The sequence below is a fragment of the Cyanistes caeruleus genome, chromosome 19 (assembly GCF_971803275.1).
Source record: "Cyanistes caeruleus chromosome 19, bCyaCae1.hap1.1, whole genome shotgun sequence".
Classification (NCBI taxonomy): domain Eukaryota; kingdom Metazoa; phylum Chordata; class Aves; order Passeriformes; family Paridae; genus Cyanistes; species Cyanistes caeruleus.
In genome coordinates, this window is record NC_141719.1 from 7,815,850 (window position 1) to 7,833,385 (window position 17,536).

Genomic DNA, 17,536 nt, shown 5'->3' on the forward strand with positions numbered 1-17,536 from the left:
AAATTACACTCTTAGAATAAAGTAGCATAGAAGAAACTATGATGAACCATAACTCTGAGATCAATAAAAGTAACTCTTGTACCAAGTAGTAACACTGACTGCACATTCCCTCACTACCATCATCTATAGTCCAAGTTAGGATTTCTGTTCAATCCTTGCAATTAGCTCAGTAGGTCAAAACCAGAAAATACCATGTTGTATTTGAAGAGCTGAATGTCCTTGAGAGTTAAAGCAATGTTAGGATGTTTAGACTCTCTGTCTATACTTGAATGACACTGGAAAGACAGGCTCTGTGCATCACTAGAGGCAAGATCCACACACCCACCTGTATGTCATTTTCAGCTTCCCACTGATGTTTACAGGAGGATATTTTGATTTATTCAAAGAGATGCCCTGCAAAACACCACCTTACCAGAACAGACATGATACTGTGGTAGGCACTGACTCTGCACATCTTTATCAGTTACCCCCAAACCATGTGTTGTCTTAATTTTAGAAAACTGCTCAGCTCCTTGCCTCTTCATTTGAACTGTATTTAATAATAACCTCCATTTTGATTTTCTGTAGCATATACTGCCCACGAGTGAAAAATCAAAGGTACACAACTCTTCCATATGAGGGAGGTTTTGTCAGGATTCCAGTGAAATTAATTGTCCCCCCCCCCACAAAGCTACTTGGCATAATGAGGAAGTGAACAGACAACAACTCATTCTCCTGTTTAAACTTAATCCCAGGTACTCCTTTTCAGAAGACAAACCTTCTCCCCTCACAGGTGGACAAGGAACAGAGGTACTTGACAACAACCACTCTCAAATTTTTTGAGGCAGCAAAAAAATCCCTCCTTAAAGGTTTGCTTAAATGTCTTCTGAGCTCAAGTATCTGATCTTACCCAACATGTGGGCTCCTCTTTAACTCTTCTTCTCTCCTCCTTACTGGATAAAACTCCACTTCTCATTATTGAATTGATGCTGTCACATAAACACCTCACTAGGTGAACTCTGTTTTAAGAACCACAGAAACTTTGATCAGACCAGCCTGAGATGAATGAAAGAGGAAGTCCTACCATGACCTGCTGCAATCACAGGGCTTTGTCATATTGTAGTCTTAGCTAAGCATGAGGAACAGATTTGATAAAACCTTTTCTCCTCAGGCAACCTGCTTGACATCCAAAATAATGGGAAACCTATCCTGAACTGTCATACTATTGGAAATTCTTCTCTGGCATGACCACTTCAGTTAACTTCAGTACACACAGCATGATGTATATGGCAGAGACTTCCTCTGTTATAGACCATCAACAGCCTTGTGTAAATTATATTAAGGAGAAGATTAAAATAAAAATGTATCTACAGATGACTTGAAATAGTCAACCAATGGATCTGAGAAATTGGTAAACTCCATTTTCTCTCTGAAAAGTGAATAAAACCATCTCTCCTACTTTATGTATTACACCCCATTTGTTCTCATGACTCCAAATTACATTGTACATTTTCGGGTAAATGGAGGCAGAGGCAGGATGCCAAGACCATATTCTGTGTGTAGCCACCACATATGCTGTAAACACAAACACCCACCTGCAAACAGGCACTGGATTTATATAAACATACACACACATATAAATTCACTGTATAAACAGAGGCAGACCACACCTCAATCTTCCAGTCTGCACAGAACTCCAACTCCCACACCCCTGGGAATTTTAAGATACGTTCAAACTTGAAGTCTATCCTGGGTGTGCTTTGACCTCTGAATTTTTGGGCCTAAGACAGATCTGAACTTGAACAGAAGGGTTTCATAGATCAATCTCCAAATCACCCCTCATATTTGAAAGCCAATATATCAACAATAGCCAGCAAAATAATTACAGAATTAATGTGAACATAAATTAACAACCTTTAGAACAAAATTGTATGATAGTTGTTATTTTTATAAAGGGATTTAATAAACCAGAAATCAGGAGAGCCCATGCATAGCTAATAAAATCAGTGTGCAGAGACACGATAAAATTCATGAGGTCTTTGTCTCCACCTACTGTATGGAGGAATAATAATTGTAATTCCCAGAAGGACAGAGAGGAAATTAATTGATACCCTTCTGATATAAAATCCCAACATCTGTTCCATACAGATCACATGACTTCAGCCTTTACCAGTTACAAAAGTTGCTGTTACAAATCTGAGAAACAAACACAAAGGCTTCTTTTACTGAGAACTGAGGTGCCCATGATTACCACAAAGTGGCAACTGTTACGGTTTTATGGTTCACACTTCCTTTACAACAAGAAGTTTTGAAATACAAGAAACTGTTTAAAATAACTTATGTAAGCATAAGAGGGGATCTGGGAACTTCCTGAACAGGAATGAAAATTAAAAGCCTTCATAACATTTACCTCAATTTCTTTTAATGACCAACAATTATATTTAAAAAAAAAAAGAGCAGAATTGCAGTCCAAACCTGCACAGGCCTGTGAACACTCTCAGGTGTAAAGACAAAATGAATTAAACAAAGCACTCTTAATTAAAATTGTCAATCTGTCAAAATCTGGGAAAGATTACAGAGAAGTCTGATCTATGGTTGCCTTATACTTTGCGCTTCCTAATTTGACAAAATAAAATGCAGGTTATGAATTTTTTCTAAAGACAGCTCTTTCCTGCTATTCTGGCACTCATCCAACCATTTTATTTCTTTCCTACTGTCACTAAATTTCTGTACAATCAAAAGCTAAAATAAAGCTTTTCATTGCTATGGACTTGGGGAGACTGGTGCCAGATTCTGCTTGAACAGAAACTGGGGGAGCCCCAGGAGTCCATTAAAAACTTGATTGGAAATGTCAGGCTGATGGCAGAGAAACAGCCAGCTTGCACAGCAAGGGCCACAGATGCACCCCAGGCAATTTGGTGTTTTTATTTATACAAACCACATGATGTTTCCAAGCCTCAGAATGCGTTCAGGGAGCAGATTCAAAAGTGCCAGAAAATTGAACTTTCAAACACACTGGTTTTGGTGAAAAAGCTCTTTCAGAAACATGCCCTGAATGGACCCAAGTATGTACTTGTAAGGGTGCATATTATGGGAAGCATTTTGTTTAAACAACAATCTATCTAGAATGCATGTTGCAGATCTGTGAGGACACTTGGCTATTTTCAAAGCTGTTTGTAGAATTTAAATAAGCAGTTCCCTATTCATTTAATATGAAAAAGAGGATATGGTTACTGAGGTAATTCAAAATTTAATCCCATTCTTCTCTGTGGACAGAACTATATGGGATTTTTCTTACTCCAGCTAAAGAGCACACAACTCCAACTCTTACAGAGCAGATGGACCTAAGGCTAGCAAAGACCTAAAACAGGTATCTTACTCATAAACCTCAGGAAGAATGGTACAGTTACCACCCTGAAATAACCAAGTAGTTTGATGTAAGGACTAGGAGATTTTATGTACATGTCAGAGTTACACCAGCCATTTGGTGTTACTTCATCTCCTGGTTTTCACCTTCACTTTAGGCACTCCTAGAGCCTGCTCAAGTCAAGGATGAATCAGGCCATGAGTACTACACATTAGAGACTCACACTCTCCTCCTCCTTCTCTTCTGTGGATGCTGCAGGGTGAAAGGCCATCACTGCACTCTCCTCCAGCTGGATCAGCCACACCTGAGAGGACAGCAAGGAACAGAATGGGGAATAGTGTGACCAGGAATGCCATAGCTTGGTCAGAAGTGCACGCTCACAGCAAACAACTGAATGCTTTCATCTCCTGACATGATTGTTTTCCTGAGGGACAAAGCCTTGCAGCTCTAAAGCAAGCAGACTTAATGCAGCACACAGTTCTTCTCCATTACTTATTTACAGACACAAATGTACATGTTAAAACCATAAGCAGAAGCTCCACATGGGATAAAAAAAAAGTTTGATAATATGCAGAAAATGTACGGCCACAAGGAGTGAGTCAACTTTACATAATAAGCATAGAGAGCACGATGGGAAATGCCTCAACACAGGCTCCTTTGTGCTCCATAAAAAGGGAACAATCCCTGACAGAAGTAAGCAATGTCAGAAGCACTTGATCTTTGAACTTTGCTGGGCAGATGTGCTGTTGGTGTGGGGCAGATTCCAGGACAACAGAGCAAAAATCCCTTGATTTTATTTCCTCTACTTCACTCTGTATTCTTTTTACAACCTTGCTAATATTATTTAATAATATCATTTACTGAGTTCCGCTAGGAAAGCTGCACAGGTATTGTCTAATAGGCTCTCACCATGGGGCTTATGATCATCTCTCCACATTACAAGTAACACGCTGTATTTTCCAAAAACTCATGAGTTGGCCACAATGACATGGTGGCAGCACCTGCAGCTTCAGAGGAAATGAGCTTTAATGGAACAATAATAGCAGAGCTTGACCATAAAAGTCATTCCTCCTTAAACTTTCTCATTTACTACTCAAAGGAGTAGTTACTACTATATAGCAGAAGTATTCAAAAGTACAAAACTAATCTGAAGAACAATTGGGCATCAACCATTCATATAAACACAGAGGACACCCAACAAAAGAGTATCTGATAGAGTTTTACCCACACTCAGTGGGTTGCTGTGAGTCCCAGTGTCCTCCTAGCTAAAGGATGGTCACTTCTGCTCTACAGTTCAGAACCAAAGAATACAATTTTATAAGATTTAATTCAAAGATGCTGTGAAATAGAAGTATATGTTTTGGTAACAGCTATATTTCTGGGGGTTTGATTCTTTGTGGCAACAAGTTTCACCAATTAATGCATGCAAATTAAAAGCACTTCTGAAAGTTCTATTTGATTATACTTCAAGAAGAAGAGGGAAAGGAATTCTTATTTGAAGTGAAATGCACTGCAGCCCTGGAACCAAGGAAGCTGTGGTAACCATAGCAACACTGGAATTTTCAATATACATTTTAATAGATATTTAATTTGTCAAATTGGGGACTGGAATTCAAACCATTTTTTTTCAGCAGATTCATGCTTTTCAATATATGAAGTTATTCACATTTACTAGCAGTGGCCTCTCAGGTGCTTTACAACATAGTTCTCTTCCAAATATAATTTTTGTATCAGCCTTGGCAAAAAAAAAAAAGTTACATGATTTCTACTTCTGCTGTCATTGTCCTTGAGAACTTCATTTTTTTATAAACCAAGTGAAGTGTTTGCAAATGTTCCATTTTTTACAAGACACAGCAGACAATATTCTGTGGTGTCTAACTCTTAAGTTGTTAAGGGTAGCTGAAATACTTTGTCTTCCAAATCCTGTTCAATATCAAAGTTACTTGAAAAGTATGCAATTCTATGGACAGAAAGTTTATGAATAAACATGGTACTGAGCTATGGTAGAATGTTATATCAGAATGAGAAACACCTGTAAAAGGCTTTCTTAAATTCACTGCTAAGCAAGGAAAACATGCTATGTACTACGAGTGAATTTGATTAAGCACTTAGGTAGTAGAATAAGTTTCCAGGCCTAAGAATAAACTACATTACTCTGTTGTATACTGCTGACTGTAAAAAGCTTGAAAGCAAGCAACTATTTCACAAATCCAGAACTTTTTCAAGATAATTATGATAACTCTTAAACATGACAGATTCCACTGAAAACCGTACCTCTGACAGATTTTAAAAATCAGCACAGAAAACATGAAATCAGAAGAAATTTGGAATATGTGGCATCATCACAGTTCTGGTCTCTCAAGATATGCCAACACCGCTGTAATGCACAGGATTTTGTCCTAGTCTTCAGGCTATCCTGCTTTGGGAGGGACCATGGAGATGAGAGGACACCATTGCCAGTAGTGCAGGTACCACATTTTGTCAGATAATAACACTGAGAGACCTGTAAAAGTAGACAATTGTTATGGTATCAATTTTGTGATAGCAAACAGGCAACAAAAAAGGATGAGAGAAAATATGTAGGAAAAAAAAATTCCCAAAATAAGAATCTGTAAACAGAAGCATTAAAACACAGTTAATGGAAGTGATTAGTCTAATTAAATCATCCCTACAGCATCTGATGGCAAAGCAGATTGGTATACTCATTATTTTACCAAAGCAACAAGACAACAGTTAAAACTACTGAGCTGTTAAAAATATTAGCCCTGCCTGCCATTCTAAGTGTAACAACAGAATCCATACAAAATGGATATTAAATCCTCAAAAATACTTATTTGTTTAAAGCAGAATCTACCTATCCAGCCACAAGTACCTATTCCTAGATTGCAGTCCCCTGAAAAGATGCAAAGAGATCCCTTGGGTGGAAATTCAGACTAGCCAAGAATAAAGAAACTTCTTTGTTATTATGTTAGAACATGGAGGATATTTGATAAGACATGGAGAAAACAGCTGTTGCCTACATCATTAAAATAGCACTGAACCATCAAGCAGAACCTGCATGGATTAATCACGGGAAGAAGCACTAAAAATAAATATTCCTCTCATATCAGTGTCATGTCTAAGGTAAAACAGCAAATAAAGAGGAAAAAATTTTCTTCTTCAAAAAAGTACTGTGTACTTTTTTAAAAGTACTCTGAACACAGAGAAGGGAACTCAGTACTCTGAACTAGAGAAGGGAAAGCTCTCAGCTCAATTAGGCAAGGCTTCAATTAAAGGGGAAGCAATCAAGTGAAACTTGAAGCACACTCCCATTGTACAAATGAACACAGTTACTGCACCCTGTGTCCTCCCATATTTTCCTCATTTCAGCCTCCTCCCACACTTGCTGCTGATACAGTCCTTGAGTTGTTACACAAGGTGGATGCTGCCGTAACAGAGGACACTTTTCTTTCCTCTACCTGGCACCAGTTGCTGGGTCTTTGTACTACAGGCAGAAGCAAAAACTAAATTTAACCCCAGGCAGAAGCAAACAAAAGATACAAAATTGTGTAAAAAAAATTGAAAGAATCCTTCCAAAATGGAAAATTTAAGCAGAAAGTGAAAAAAACCCCACAGAGATAAGCCCTGACACCAGAGAAATCCTATTGCCAAGCCTGGAGGACTGAATTATGGTGGAAGCTGGTATTAAAGCCTTAGCAATATCCAATACCTAGGTAAGCTGAATGGGAATAACTAACCCAAAGTTGAGAGGATATACAGCAAAAGAGGCCATTTTCCAAATACCTGGAGTCTCAATCATGCACATGATTGTTAAGTCCATTAGCAGGACACTGAACTTTGCCCTTTTGTTTGGCAATCACAAAGGCTGAATGTTACCAGTTTCCCCAGTCCTCTAAATCTCACCAGCCACATGCTGGCCAAATGCCCACATCTACCCCCTTGTTGGGGGGAGAAAAATGACATAAAAGATAGATGACAGTAATGTAACCCATGACAAAGATATGGCTCATTTAAGAAGTCAAGACATCTTTTAATCAAAGTTGCACACTGTGGAGGAATGGAAGGTTCCTTGTGTAGCCTAAGAAACCCTTCTTGAGAAACCCTTCCCCTTACTCCAGCTATCAGTGCCAGTTTTAGGCAGCCACTCCCCTGCACAACAGAAACCCTGCTGGACTTAATGGGACAGATGATGAAACTCCCCATTCTTTCATCTGAGAATTTACTTCTCTACATAATTAGAAGCACAATCATTAAAGTTAGCGTTCCAAATTGCTGTCAGGAACCAGCCACACAAAGTATTCCTACAGGGCTACAAGGCACTTTACAGACCACATCACAAAGCCTGTCCTCAAACAAAATCCCAGATCTGTCTGAAGAACAGCTCACCCGCTTCTCTCCAAAGGACCAAATTAAACCTAATCCACTTACTAACACAAGTGCAGATAATAGAACTAAATGTAGTTCTTATCTAGCAGACAGGCAGTCTCAGCCTGAGAAATATTCATCTGTCTTGATATTGTCTGACCAATCCCACTAAAAAGACCAGACATCTGGCAAGCTGCAGAGATGGAGACCCAATCAAACCTGAACGATGCAGATAAGCTGCAACTAAACAAAACAGAAGGTAAAAGGTGTTTCAGACCTGGAAAATAATGACCTGTTTGAAGAACATGTAACCGAAAGTACTGATAAAAATAACGCTGAGAACAAAGAGAGGTCTGGTAATCCAGCAAATCCAGTAGGGACAGCAGACAATACAATGGTGATTGCTGACTCAGCATGTGGCTATTTGCAGACTCCACCTTGGTGCATTCATGTCAGATTACTTGTCCTGCTTCAGTTTTTGATTTAACAAGGTAGCTACAGTTGAAACAGAATTTGCAAACTTCCCTTACGTGTTCTCTATGGAGAATGCAGCAACTGAGATTCCTGTACCAAATTATTTTGATGTGTTGCCCATGCTTCTGGTGGAACTATCAGTTTCTCCTCTGACCTTGCTACTCTAATTCTACCATATCATTGTCAGCAACACTGAAGACCTGCTCAGCTAGAAGACTTTCCTTGCTATCTGGATCTCCAGTTGCATAGTAGGAGGTTGTACTGTCTGCTGTGGGGTATAGGTCCTGTTTAATCTCACCAACACATCTATTTACTTCCCCAGGAATATTTGAGCATGTAACAAGGGAGTTACACAATTCCCAACCAACTGTAGCCAACCAGAACTATATTACAGTGTGGCATGTTTACTCTGGTGTCTAGATGAAGATTAGAAGTGAAATTATATTACTTTAGCTGAGGTAAAATAATTTTTACATTTTCCAGACTGTGTTAAGCAAAGGAAGGAACTCCTCAGTGAGAACAGGAATGTTTTGGAGTAGTTCCTGGGGTAGATGTAGAAATACTAAACAACTTGTTTAATGTTGGAATAGGAGTCCACAGTAGGTACACTGATTAAAATTGCAAAGCAGCACAATGAGAACTTGGCATCCTCTGCTACCCCAGACGTCACAGAAAATGTGTTGTTCCATGTAAATATTACTAAGGACTAACAGCTCAAAGAGGACTGAGCACTATTTCCCTTTGAGGAAAATAAAACAAAGTAAGATCTCAGGTTCACAAATACATATTATTTATGTGTACAACTCACTCAAATTCCTGCATCATACAATGAAGAGAGTTTCTAGGTCATAAAGGCAGAAGTTGCAGGAAGATCAGAAAACATTTGATTAAAAGAATTCAGGCCAAAGAATCAAGAATTGCTGAATCACAGAAGTTAACTTTCCAAGGCTGATTTCATCTACATGTCCTGAAACTAGCTATCATCAGCTTGGAAAAATAACCCTACCTGATACAACCTGCTTAGAAATAAATGTAGCCATTGAGCCATATTCACAGGTTTTGCTCTGTAAAGGTCAACAGAGTGAAAAGTAACATAAAGAAAGCCCACGATATTAAGAATACAGCAGTAATGAACCTGAGCTCACTGAACATGAGCTTTCAATAAGAAATGACACAGGCATTACACAGGGGCACATACAGGGACAGAGGTTCTGCCAGGGTAATGAGTTGCCAAAGTTTGTATCAGCTGAAGATCTACTCAAAGTATTTTAAAGTGGTTTCATCAGTAAACCAAATTATTGGGATTGTGTGCTTTGCTTATTTTTTTAGTAGATTCCAGTTCCTCCTGCCAAGCTAGGAAGCTGTCCTATGAGCAGCTGGTACTCCAGGACTAACAACTCCACCACTAATTTATCCTCTAATACCCAAGCTTCCGGTGTCTCTGTTTGCAACTCAGAACCACAGAGGGTAAAGTATCTCAAGTTCCTTCCCCATGCCTACAGAGGCTTACCCAGCTTCACAAAATGACCTTTGTTACAAAGGGATTTACACTGGTGTCCTTGGAAGCAACAGATGGTCAGGATGAGCTGCTGCCATCAGCATTTTTCCTATAGTCTGTGAAATTATTCACATAGTCACCCCAACAGTGAAGGAGTTTTCTCAGTTTAAAAGTGAAAGCAGACCAGTTAAAAGATAGGATAAAACAACAAGTGAAGCAGCAGTGTCTCTAAAAGACACTGAGACAGGCTGGATTTTGTGGTTATATAAAAGCAAGAAACACTATCTCAATCTGATGTATGAATTAAGTGCTCTACCTTTTCAACAGGAAATATGAACACATTTCCTACAATTATTTCCTCTTGCAAATCATTCCCTGTAGGTCTCAAAGGAAACAACAGATGCACCCAAAACAAGCTTTCATTTATTGGCTGGCTATTCAAAGAAAATGTAAAACTCTTGTTTTCATTTCTTAGCACCTCAGTATTTAGACAAAACCTCTTCCTCAGCAAATCTGAAGTATTTTACTGGCTGGTGTCATTAACTTCACCTACAAAGTGAAGTAATGAGAAGAAAAGCAAGGGCAACTTCAAAGTGGCACCCTGTTCTTAGGAGCCACCATATTATGCCACCCCCACAACATAAACCCAGCAAACCTATTAACCTGCAGCAGGGACTCAGTTCTTTGAATGGTATCTTACACTGTGGGCATAGAAAGGGGGAATCTTGTTAAAGATGTATGAGCATTTAACAGAGCGACCCTAAGTTTTCCAACTGATGTACTGCCAATGTTTTTTGTGTTCATCCAAGATTTATGATATTGGTCCTGTGACAGGCACTCTGTTCCCTCTAATAATTTGAGCAGGCTGAAGGGTTGACTGTTGGTGTGAACTGTTGGCTCATGTGTTACCTTATGTTGTTTTTAATTGCAAGTATTCCTGCCTTGAATGACATGCTTGTGTCAACACAAAACAGGCTTGGTGCAAGACTCAGAGTGGAATTTGAAACACTCTGCAGTGCAGAAACACTGGAATCTGTGAGATTGGTTTCAAATCCTTCCAGGCAGATGCTTTCTGAGAAGCCTGCATCTGGTTTTCTAATCCCCCTGAAGTTCGAGAGTGTTCAGATCAAACTTTACATCAAGCCCCTGCCCTAACAAGCAGGGCCAAGTTGAACAAAGTTGCATTTGCCCACATATCCCCAAAGAGAGCAGCGCACCTCTGCTGCAAAGCCCTGGTTTTCCAAAGCTGGAGAAGGTGGTGTCAGTTTTAACCCTAAATGGAAACTGAAAACAAGTGTTTAAAGTTTACAGTCTTCTGAAATACAAACAGTTTAGCAAGGCAGCCATTCAGTACAATTTCTCCTCATATAATAAGACCTTTGAGACAGACAAGACTAATTGCTATTAAAGGTAGAGGGTAAAAAAACACCTTGATTTATTAAGTGCATGGAAAATAGCTTCAAGATTCAGGAATTATGGAATTTTGGAACTGTAAAGGTAGAAAAATCATCCTAATCAGTGTTATAAAGACTTTCTGGTTATCCTTATAAAAAAATTCTACAAAAGATGGGTTTGCTTCCACACTATTAGTTTAATCTTTATTGAATACGGTGGGATATCTCCCACAAGCATAAGAAAAAAAAATTATATTACGCCTGAAGTCAAGTGATGTTCTTCACTCAGCCATGGGAGAAATTTTTCAGTCCAGTAAGTATAACTTCAGAGTGAAATAAAAAAAAAAGAGAAACTAATCAGGGCCATGAATCAGCCTCACTGGGGAACAACAGGGCTATGCAGAACTCTGATCTAAATTGCTATCAGCGTTAGGAATCCAGCCCGGGGAGCTCACACTACTGAGCACACACCGAGCAGGGCACACAATTTTCTGCTGCCCTCTGCAGGGAAGCCTTGGGCCTTGCCATGCACAGCCAGGTTTGCACAGGATAAGCAGGCTCACAAAAGAACCGGGAAGTTTTCAAAGGATTTTTTACAATTTACTGGTGTATTGTTACTTCAACAGTAATCTGCACTCAATTTATCTTTATGAATATTGCATTTATAATTGCAAATTAACCTTTTCACTTGAGATTATGAGCCAGTTATTGGCATAACTGAGGAAGTTTTGATGGAAATATTAATCCCTAGGTCCCTCCATTATATGGGAATAAAAGAACAGGCCCTCTTTTTTGCAACCGCAACACTATGCTTCTACACTGCTTTGACTGCTCAACACCAAAACATAGCCAGGAATTGAAAGGTACCCAAAAAAAAAAAAAAAAAGCTCTTGTCTTTCTGTTCTCTCTAGGAAAATATTAAGGAAATATCACTATGTCATTCACTTCTTCCTTCTAAACTAGTGAATTAATTATTTTGGTCTCAGACACTAGATGATTTAAAAAGAAGAAAAGAAACCAAAATAAAAACCATCATACTGTGCTCCAGTTCAGTCAGTTCTAAACACAATATGAAAATGTTTTTGAGATAAAAGTGATTAATGAAACATGAGCACACTGAAGGCTGTTGTTACCCAGATGACCAGCAACTCAATCCACTTACATATTTCATTTGAGAACACTTCCTTTATCTCCAGAGCAAAGGTGATAAGGATATGGTTCTAGCTCCTCCTCTTCTCTTAGGGTCTCTGTGGAGGTAATTTTGTGTTCCCATCCTCTCATTTGCCACAACACAAACAGCAGAACACCATCAGGAACCTTAATTCACTACTGTCTGCAGAACACAGATTATATACTGCAATATACATATAAGCATAGATATTTTCTTTGTCATTACACATCTGAAGTTGCATGAGAATATAATAAAGAGAACTGTGTGATTCTAGGGTAATATGCCCATACACAAGAAGGTCTGATGTGGAGAAATCTTTTTTGGGAGGCAGCCTTATGCACCCAGCATTCCTACTGGATGGAGAAGGCCCCCTTATATATCAACACATGTATTTGCAAAATGTGTATCATGTATTTGTAATTCCTTGCTGCTGAAATACACAAAAATAAACACAAAACAACTTCTATACTCACCACAGCTGATTTTGTTAAACACCAGTACAAGAATCACAAGTGAACATTAGAACCATATGGAAATATAACAGACAAGCTTGAAGGAGGGACAGTTCTTAAAGTTATCCAAACCAATCAGATAACATCAAATGAAAAGGAAAGAAAACTAAAAGTTACACAAAAACATAAGGATCAGCATGTCAAAACTGACAGAAGCCTGGCAAACAAGCTGAAGTTTAGAAATTAAATACTTCTCCTCAAACAATTAATTAGCAATATAGCTCTATATAATACAAACAAATCCTCCAGAAATGCACTGACTCCTTACACCCAGCATTTGCACTCTTGTCTCCTGGGCAAGGATGGGCAGTTTATGAACAGCTCAGAAACAATCAAAGCAAAAACCTTGAGATGGTGACACATTTCTGGCCTCAGGCCCAACTCTGAAAAAAAGCCAAGGGACTTGACACAGCACAGTCGCTGAAGAACATAATCCAACACAGAAGCCAAACTTATTTCTGACCAGGCTCAACCTCATTCATCAGCATCATCAAACTGGCCCTTCTCAACTGTTCTAACTCGTGGTGGAAAAACAAAGCAAGGTGCATGATGACAGCCCGGGTTGTAAAACCAATCCTCCTTCCATACATACGAGCTGGAAAGATTATTTTCCTCAAAGCTTCCACAGGAGAGATCGTCAGCATCTAAAGAAGATAAAATAAAGATAAAATACTCAGGAAAGCAGTGGAATAGTGTATTATAGGTTATTATGGAGGTCTACGGCATCTTCCAGTTCACTACTTCAATTTGATCTGCCAGCACTTATGAATTAGACCTTAAGAAAAGGCAAAGAGAAAATTGAATTTGGCAATGTGTTCATTTGAAGGAAGATTCATGCCACACAGACAAAACAGTTTTCCAGAAAGCTCAGTGATACACCTGGAACTCAATGTCTGGCACTAGTTCTTACAAGGCTTGCAGTTTTTTCACGTTTTCCCTGGGAATAAAAGGCTCATGAAAGTATTACTTTTATTTGCCTTCCTCCTTCCTACTCATTTCATAACACCATCCCAATCAGGAGTCCTCCAAACCCTTTAAGATCTGGGTCACTGGACAGAACAGGAGGGTGAGGTCATGTAAAAGCTGGCTCTGAACAACATTTCCACTACGCTAGAATTAAGCTTAATGGGCCTGTATTTAGCCAATCTAGCACAAAAATAGGACAAAGTGTTTTAACAGAAGCATAAAGATTTCTAGCCATCAGACAATGAGCAAAGAAAAAGCCCAGAGCATGGAGGAGCAGAGGACCCAACACAATATCCCACGTGTCAGCCTTGCAGCAGCACTGCCAAACAAACCATCACAGCAAGAACTTAAGACACTTAAAAAGACGTAAAATGACCAATCCAAGCACGTTTTTGTATTTGTAGCAATTAACAACTCGGACCCTTGTACTCAGTATCCTTCAGAAGGACCTGAATCCAATAATCACAGCTGCCTTAGCTTGTGAGGATTTAAAGAGCTACAGGTGGGATGAGCAAGTTAAATAGAGGGGAAAAAGAGGGACAGTTCCAGTACAAAATTCAAAACATTCCATAAATTTGAGTATATAAGAGATTAAAATGAAAGCTAAGAATGGAAGACAGGGAAAGCCTCCAAAAAGGCAACAGTCTTTTTCTCAGATTACCCAGTGTGAAAAACCAATACTGTTTTCCTATGTTAAAATCAGAATGATTTTAGAGAATGACTGCAAAAACTTTCTCGCTTTCTTCCATTATCAAACAACGGAATTTAAATACAAAAGTTTATTTTAATTATGGGATTAAAATAAACAGAGAATTCATATTTCCTAAGCAAAGAAAATGGTATTAAGTACAAAAATATGCACATTAATGAGAAGAAAATGGAAATACTACTATTCTGCACCAACAAAGACACGCCAGGTTATCAATCACTTCTGGCTAAACTCCATCCACCCTTCTATGCTAAGAGCCTGCCTGGCCAATGGAAGGTTGAGACTCTGTAACATGGTGAATCACCATAAAAAAGAGTTACAAGCTGGAAGAATAACTCAACTCTAAAAGTGTGAGTGGAACTCCTTCTATTCGTTGCCACTTTTGTCCATGGGACTGATCACGTGCACAACCACTTAGGAGGATCAAGCTTCAACAAAATCAAAGTTAGACAAACCAAAAAACCCAAACAAACAAAAACCCACCAAACATTACAGTAAAAGCAACAAACCATACTCAGAGACTGAACACTGATCCAAAGAACTCTATGCTCTAGAGAGACATTATAATGAACAGCCTTGAATTTTCTTTAAGAATTTTTAGACAACAAAGTTAATTCCTGCACACCATGTACCTTTCTCTTCTGCTTCAGAATAACAAAGATACACCACAGAAAACTTGCTTCACCAGATAAACTCTACACAAACATGGAATTCTTCTCCTTACCATGCCACTCCCTAAGAATTCAATTGCTCAAGCAAGAGTTTCATGCAAACTCCACAACACCACCTCTAAATCCTGTGTTTGACAACAAAATTGACCAGGAGGTCAACACAACAAGAAATTGCTTCCCAAAATAGAACATGGAGTTACTTAAACACATTCTTCTGCAAAGCACCTACCTCCAACTATCCAAAACTCTGATGAAGCACAAGCAAATGTGTACTCACCGTAAGGACCACATGTGAACTCCTCTAGTTCTCTATCCCAGTCTTCCACCTCATGCTCAGATGCATCTTGCTGCCCTGAAGACTCAGGTATACTAGAAACTTCATTATCCCACACATCCAGGTCAGCATATATATTGTACCAGCCCTCATCAGTAGAGCCACTAACATCACCTTCATTGGGAGAGGTAGAAGCAGATTCACTCTCCTCAGACTTGCCATCAGGAACATTTGGAATATTCTGCTGCAAACATTCTAAAACCAGTAGAAAGCACCAACAGATACATTCAGAAATTAAACAAGAAAAAAAGAACAATTAAGTGCTCAGCACACAGTAATTTAGAGAGGTACACAAATACACTTTGTGCTTACTCATCTTAATGTAATACACACAGCTTCCTATATATGTAACATCACTACAGAGCTGCTTCACATTTCAGGTGCTTGGGAAGAGTGGACATAGCCTTGCACCACAGCACCAGAACATAATGCAAACCAGGACTTTCCACAGACTAGTTGGAAAATAACTCTGTAAACTACAGCACAGGACCCAGCACTCTTGTTTCACCACATTCACCTGTAGGTATTTAAAAGAAAAAAAGCAACAAAAACCCACAAAAATATGGTTCTGGTTTAAAAAAAAAAAAGTCATATTGATTAATTACTCATGCACCTAGGCATACAGAAATACCTACATGGAAATAATTTATTGCAGTAAGTAAAGAGGCATTTCCTATGTATCACCAAAAGGCTTTAAGCATATTTCTCAAGCAGTGCACAAGTTTTAATATTTGCGACCTGCTTTCTTTTGTCCTACCTTTTCTGGGCTTCCAGACCACAATTTCTGTCTTATTTGGAAGCAGTTTCTCCTCAGAGGCAGCAGCCATCACCTACAAGGCAGTTTTAAAGAATGCAGTAGTACCTCTGATTGCTCACAAAACTGCTACCACATTTCAGTGTTCCCAGGTGTCTCCATTTGGTCTCTTGATGAATCAGAGGTTTAATAACAAACAGGCTTTCACTTCAGAATCTGCAGAGGTACAGCTAATTCTGCTGCTGCCATCGGTCACCCCTAGCATTAGCCCACACAGAACAGCCCATCCCCTCACTCACCCCCACAACCCCGACCCAAACCGTGCCCCTTTGGGAACGGCAGCACACTGTGAAAAAATCAGCGGTAATGAAGACACAAGAAGTGGAAAACGTACTAACACTGAAGACACAAGGAGTGGAAAACGTACTAACATGAATCAACCATTCGGTGGGAGCTCACACGCCGAAGGGGATCCTCCAACAGCACTGAGGGGCTGGACTAAGATGGACGGAGAGCAGAAGAAAACCCTCAGCTGCTCTTGAGGGGCGCACTGGGGAGCAGACGGCGAGTTCTCCTCACACTTCCAGTGGAACAAGGAGGACCTGGCGGTGGCTGAGGGAAGCCGGGGCCCGCAAGGGCCGCAGCCAGTGGCCAAGGGCAGGGCGCGGACTCCGGGCAAGCCCTCACGGCGGCCCCGCCGCCTCCGCTGCCCGCCCCGCGCTCCCCGGGATCCCCGAACCTTCGGAGCCGAGCCCGCCGCCCGGCCTGAAGGGCACCATGGACCGCCCGGCCCTGCCCGGCCCTCGGCGCCCCTGAGCAGCGACAGCCGGGCGGGCCCGCTGCCTGAGGGCCAGGGTGGGACACCGGGATGAGAGGGACAGTGGGACTGCTCCCTCTCCAGCCTCCGTGTCAGAGCGCCCGGCCGGCGGAGCCCACCGTGCACAGCTTCGGAGTCACAGACGCAATTCGGCGGGAAAAACCTCCGAGATCATCGAGTGCAGCCATGACCCAACACCACTGTGTAATTGAGACTGCATCCTGGACAAACACAGGCATAAGAGCTCTGAGGAAGCACCTTTTCGCTCCTGAAGTTGTAAATGAAGTATCAATACCTCTCATGGCTCCGTTGAGTTTTCCCCTTGCCGAAAGATAACCATTTCCTTCCGGCCTCGTGGTAGCAGCATGCTCAGAATATGAAAAGAGAGGAAGCACCTTGGCTGAACAGCTGGGCAGGTGTCAAGCACGTCTACTTGCAGGGAATGTGTATCCCTGGGAAGAATGGCCCACTTTCTGAAATGATGGTTACCAGCTTTGTTGGACTTTAAAATCTCCAAACTTTGCA

The 17,536-nt window shown here is 40.2% G+C and overlaps 1 protein-coding gene across 27 annotated transcripts in view; it reads right to left on the bottom strand.

The window, feature by feature from the left end:
- Positions 1-17,417, bottom strand: part of COPRS (coordinator of PRMT5 and differentiation stimulator) — a 147,726-nt gene extending 130,309 nt beyond the window's left edge. For 5 of the 27 annotated variants that reach the window (XR_015277986.1, XR_015277985.1, XR_015277981.1 and 2 more), the window contains exons 1-7: positions 16,626-16,982; positions 16,198-16,270; positions 15,384-15,635; positions 12,240-13,404; positions 5,621-5,849; positions 3,570-3,650; positions 890-998 (exon numbers count right to left, since the gene is read on the bottom strand). Coding sequence is in view for 6 of the 27 variants with exons in the window: in XM_086857202.1 (XP_086713328.1) it covers positions 13,235-13,404; positions 15,384-15,635; positions 16,198-16,267 (492 nt within the window). In the remaining 21 variants the exon portion in view is untranslated. Of the gene's footprint in view, positions 1-889; positions 999-1,923; positions 3,651-5,620; positions 5,850-11,094; positions 13,405-15,383; positions 15,636-15,752; positions 15,951-16,197; positions 16,297-16,625; positions 17,136-17,306 lie in introns of those variants that run through there. The other 22 variants (XR_015277987.1, XR_015277988.1, XR_015277983.1 and 19 more) reach the window with 16 other exon arrangements.
- Between the last annotated feature and the right edge of the window lie 119 nt (positions 17,418-17,536).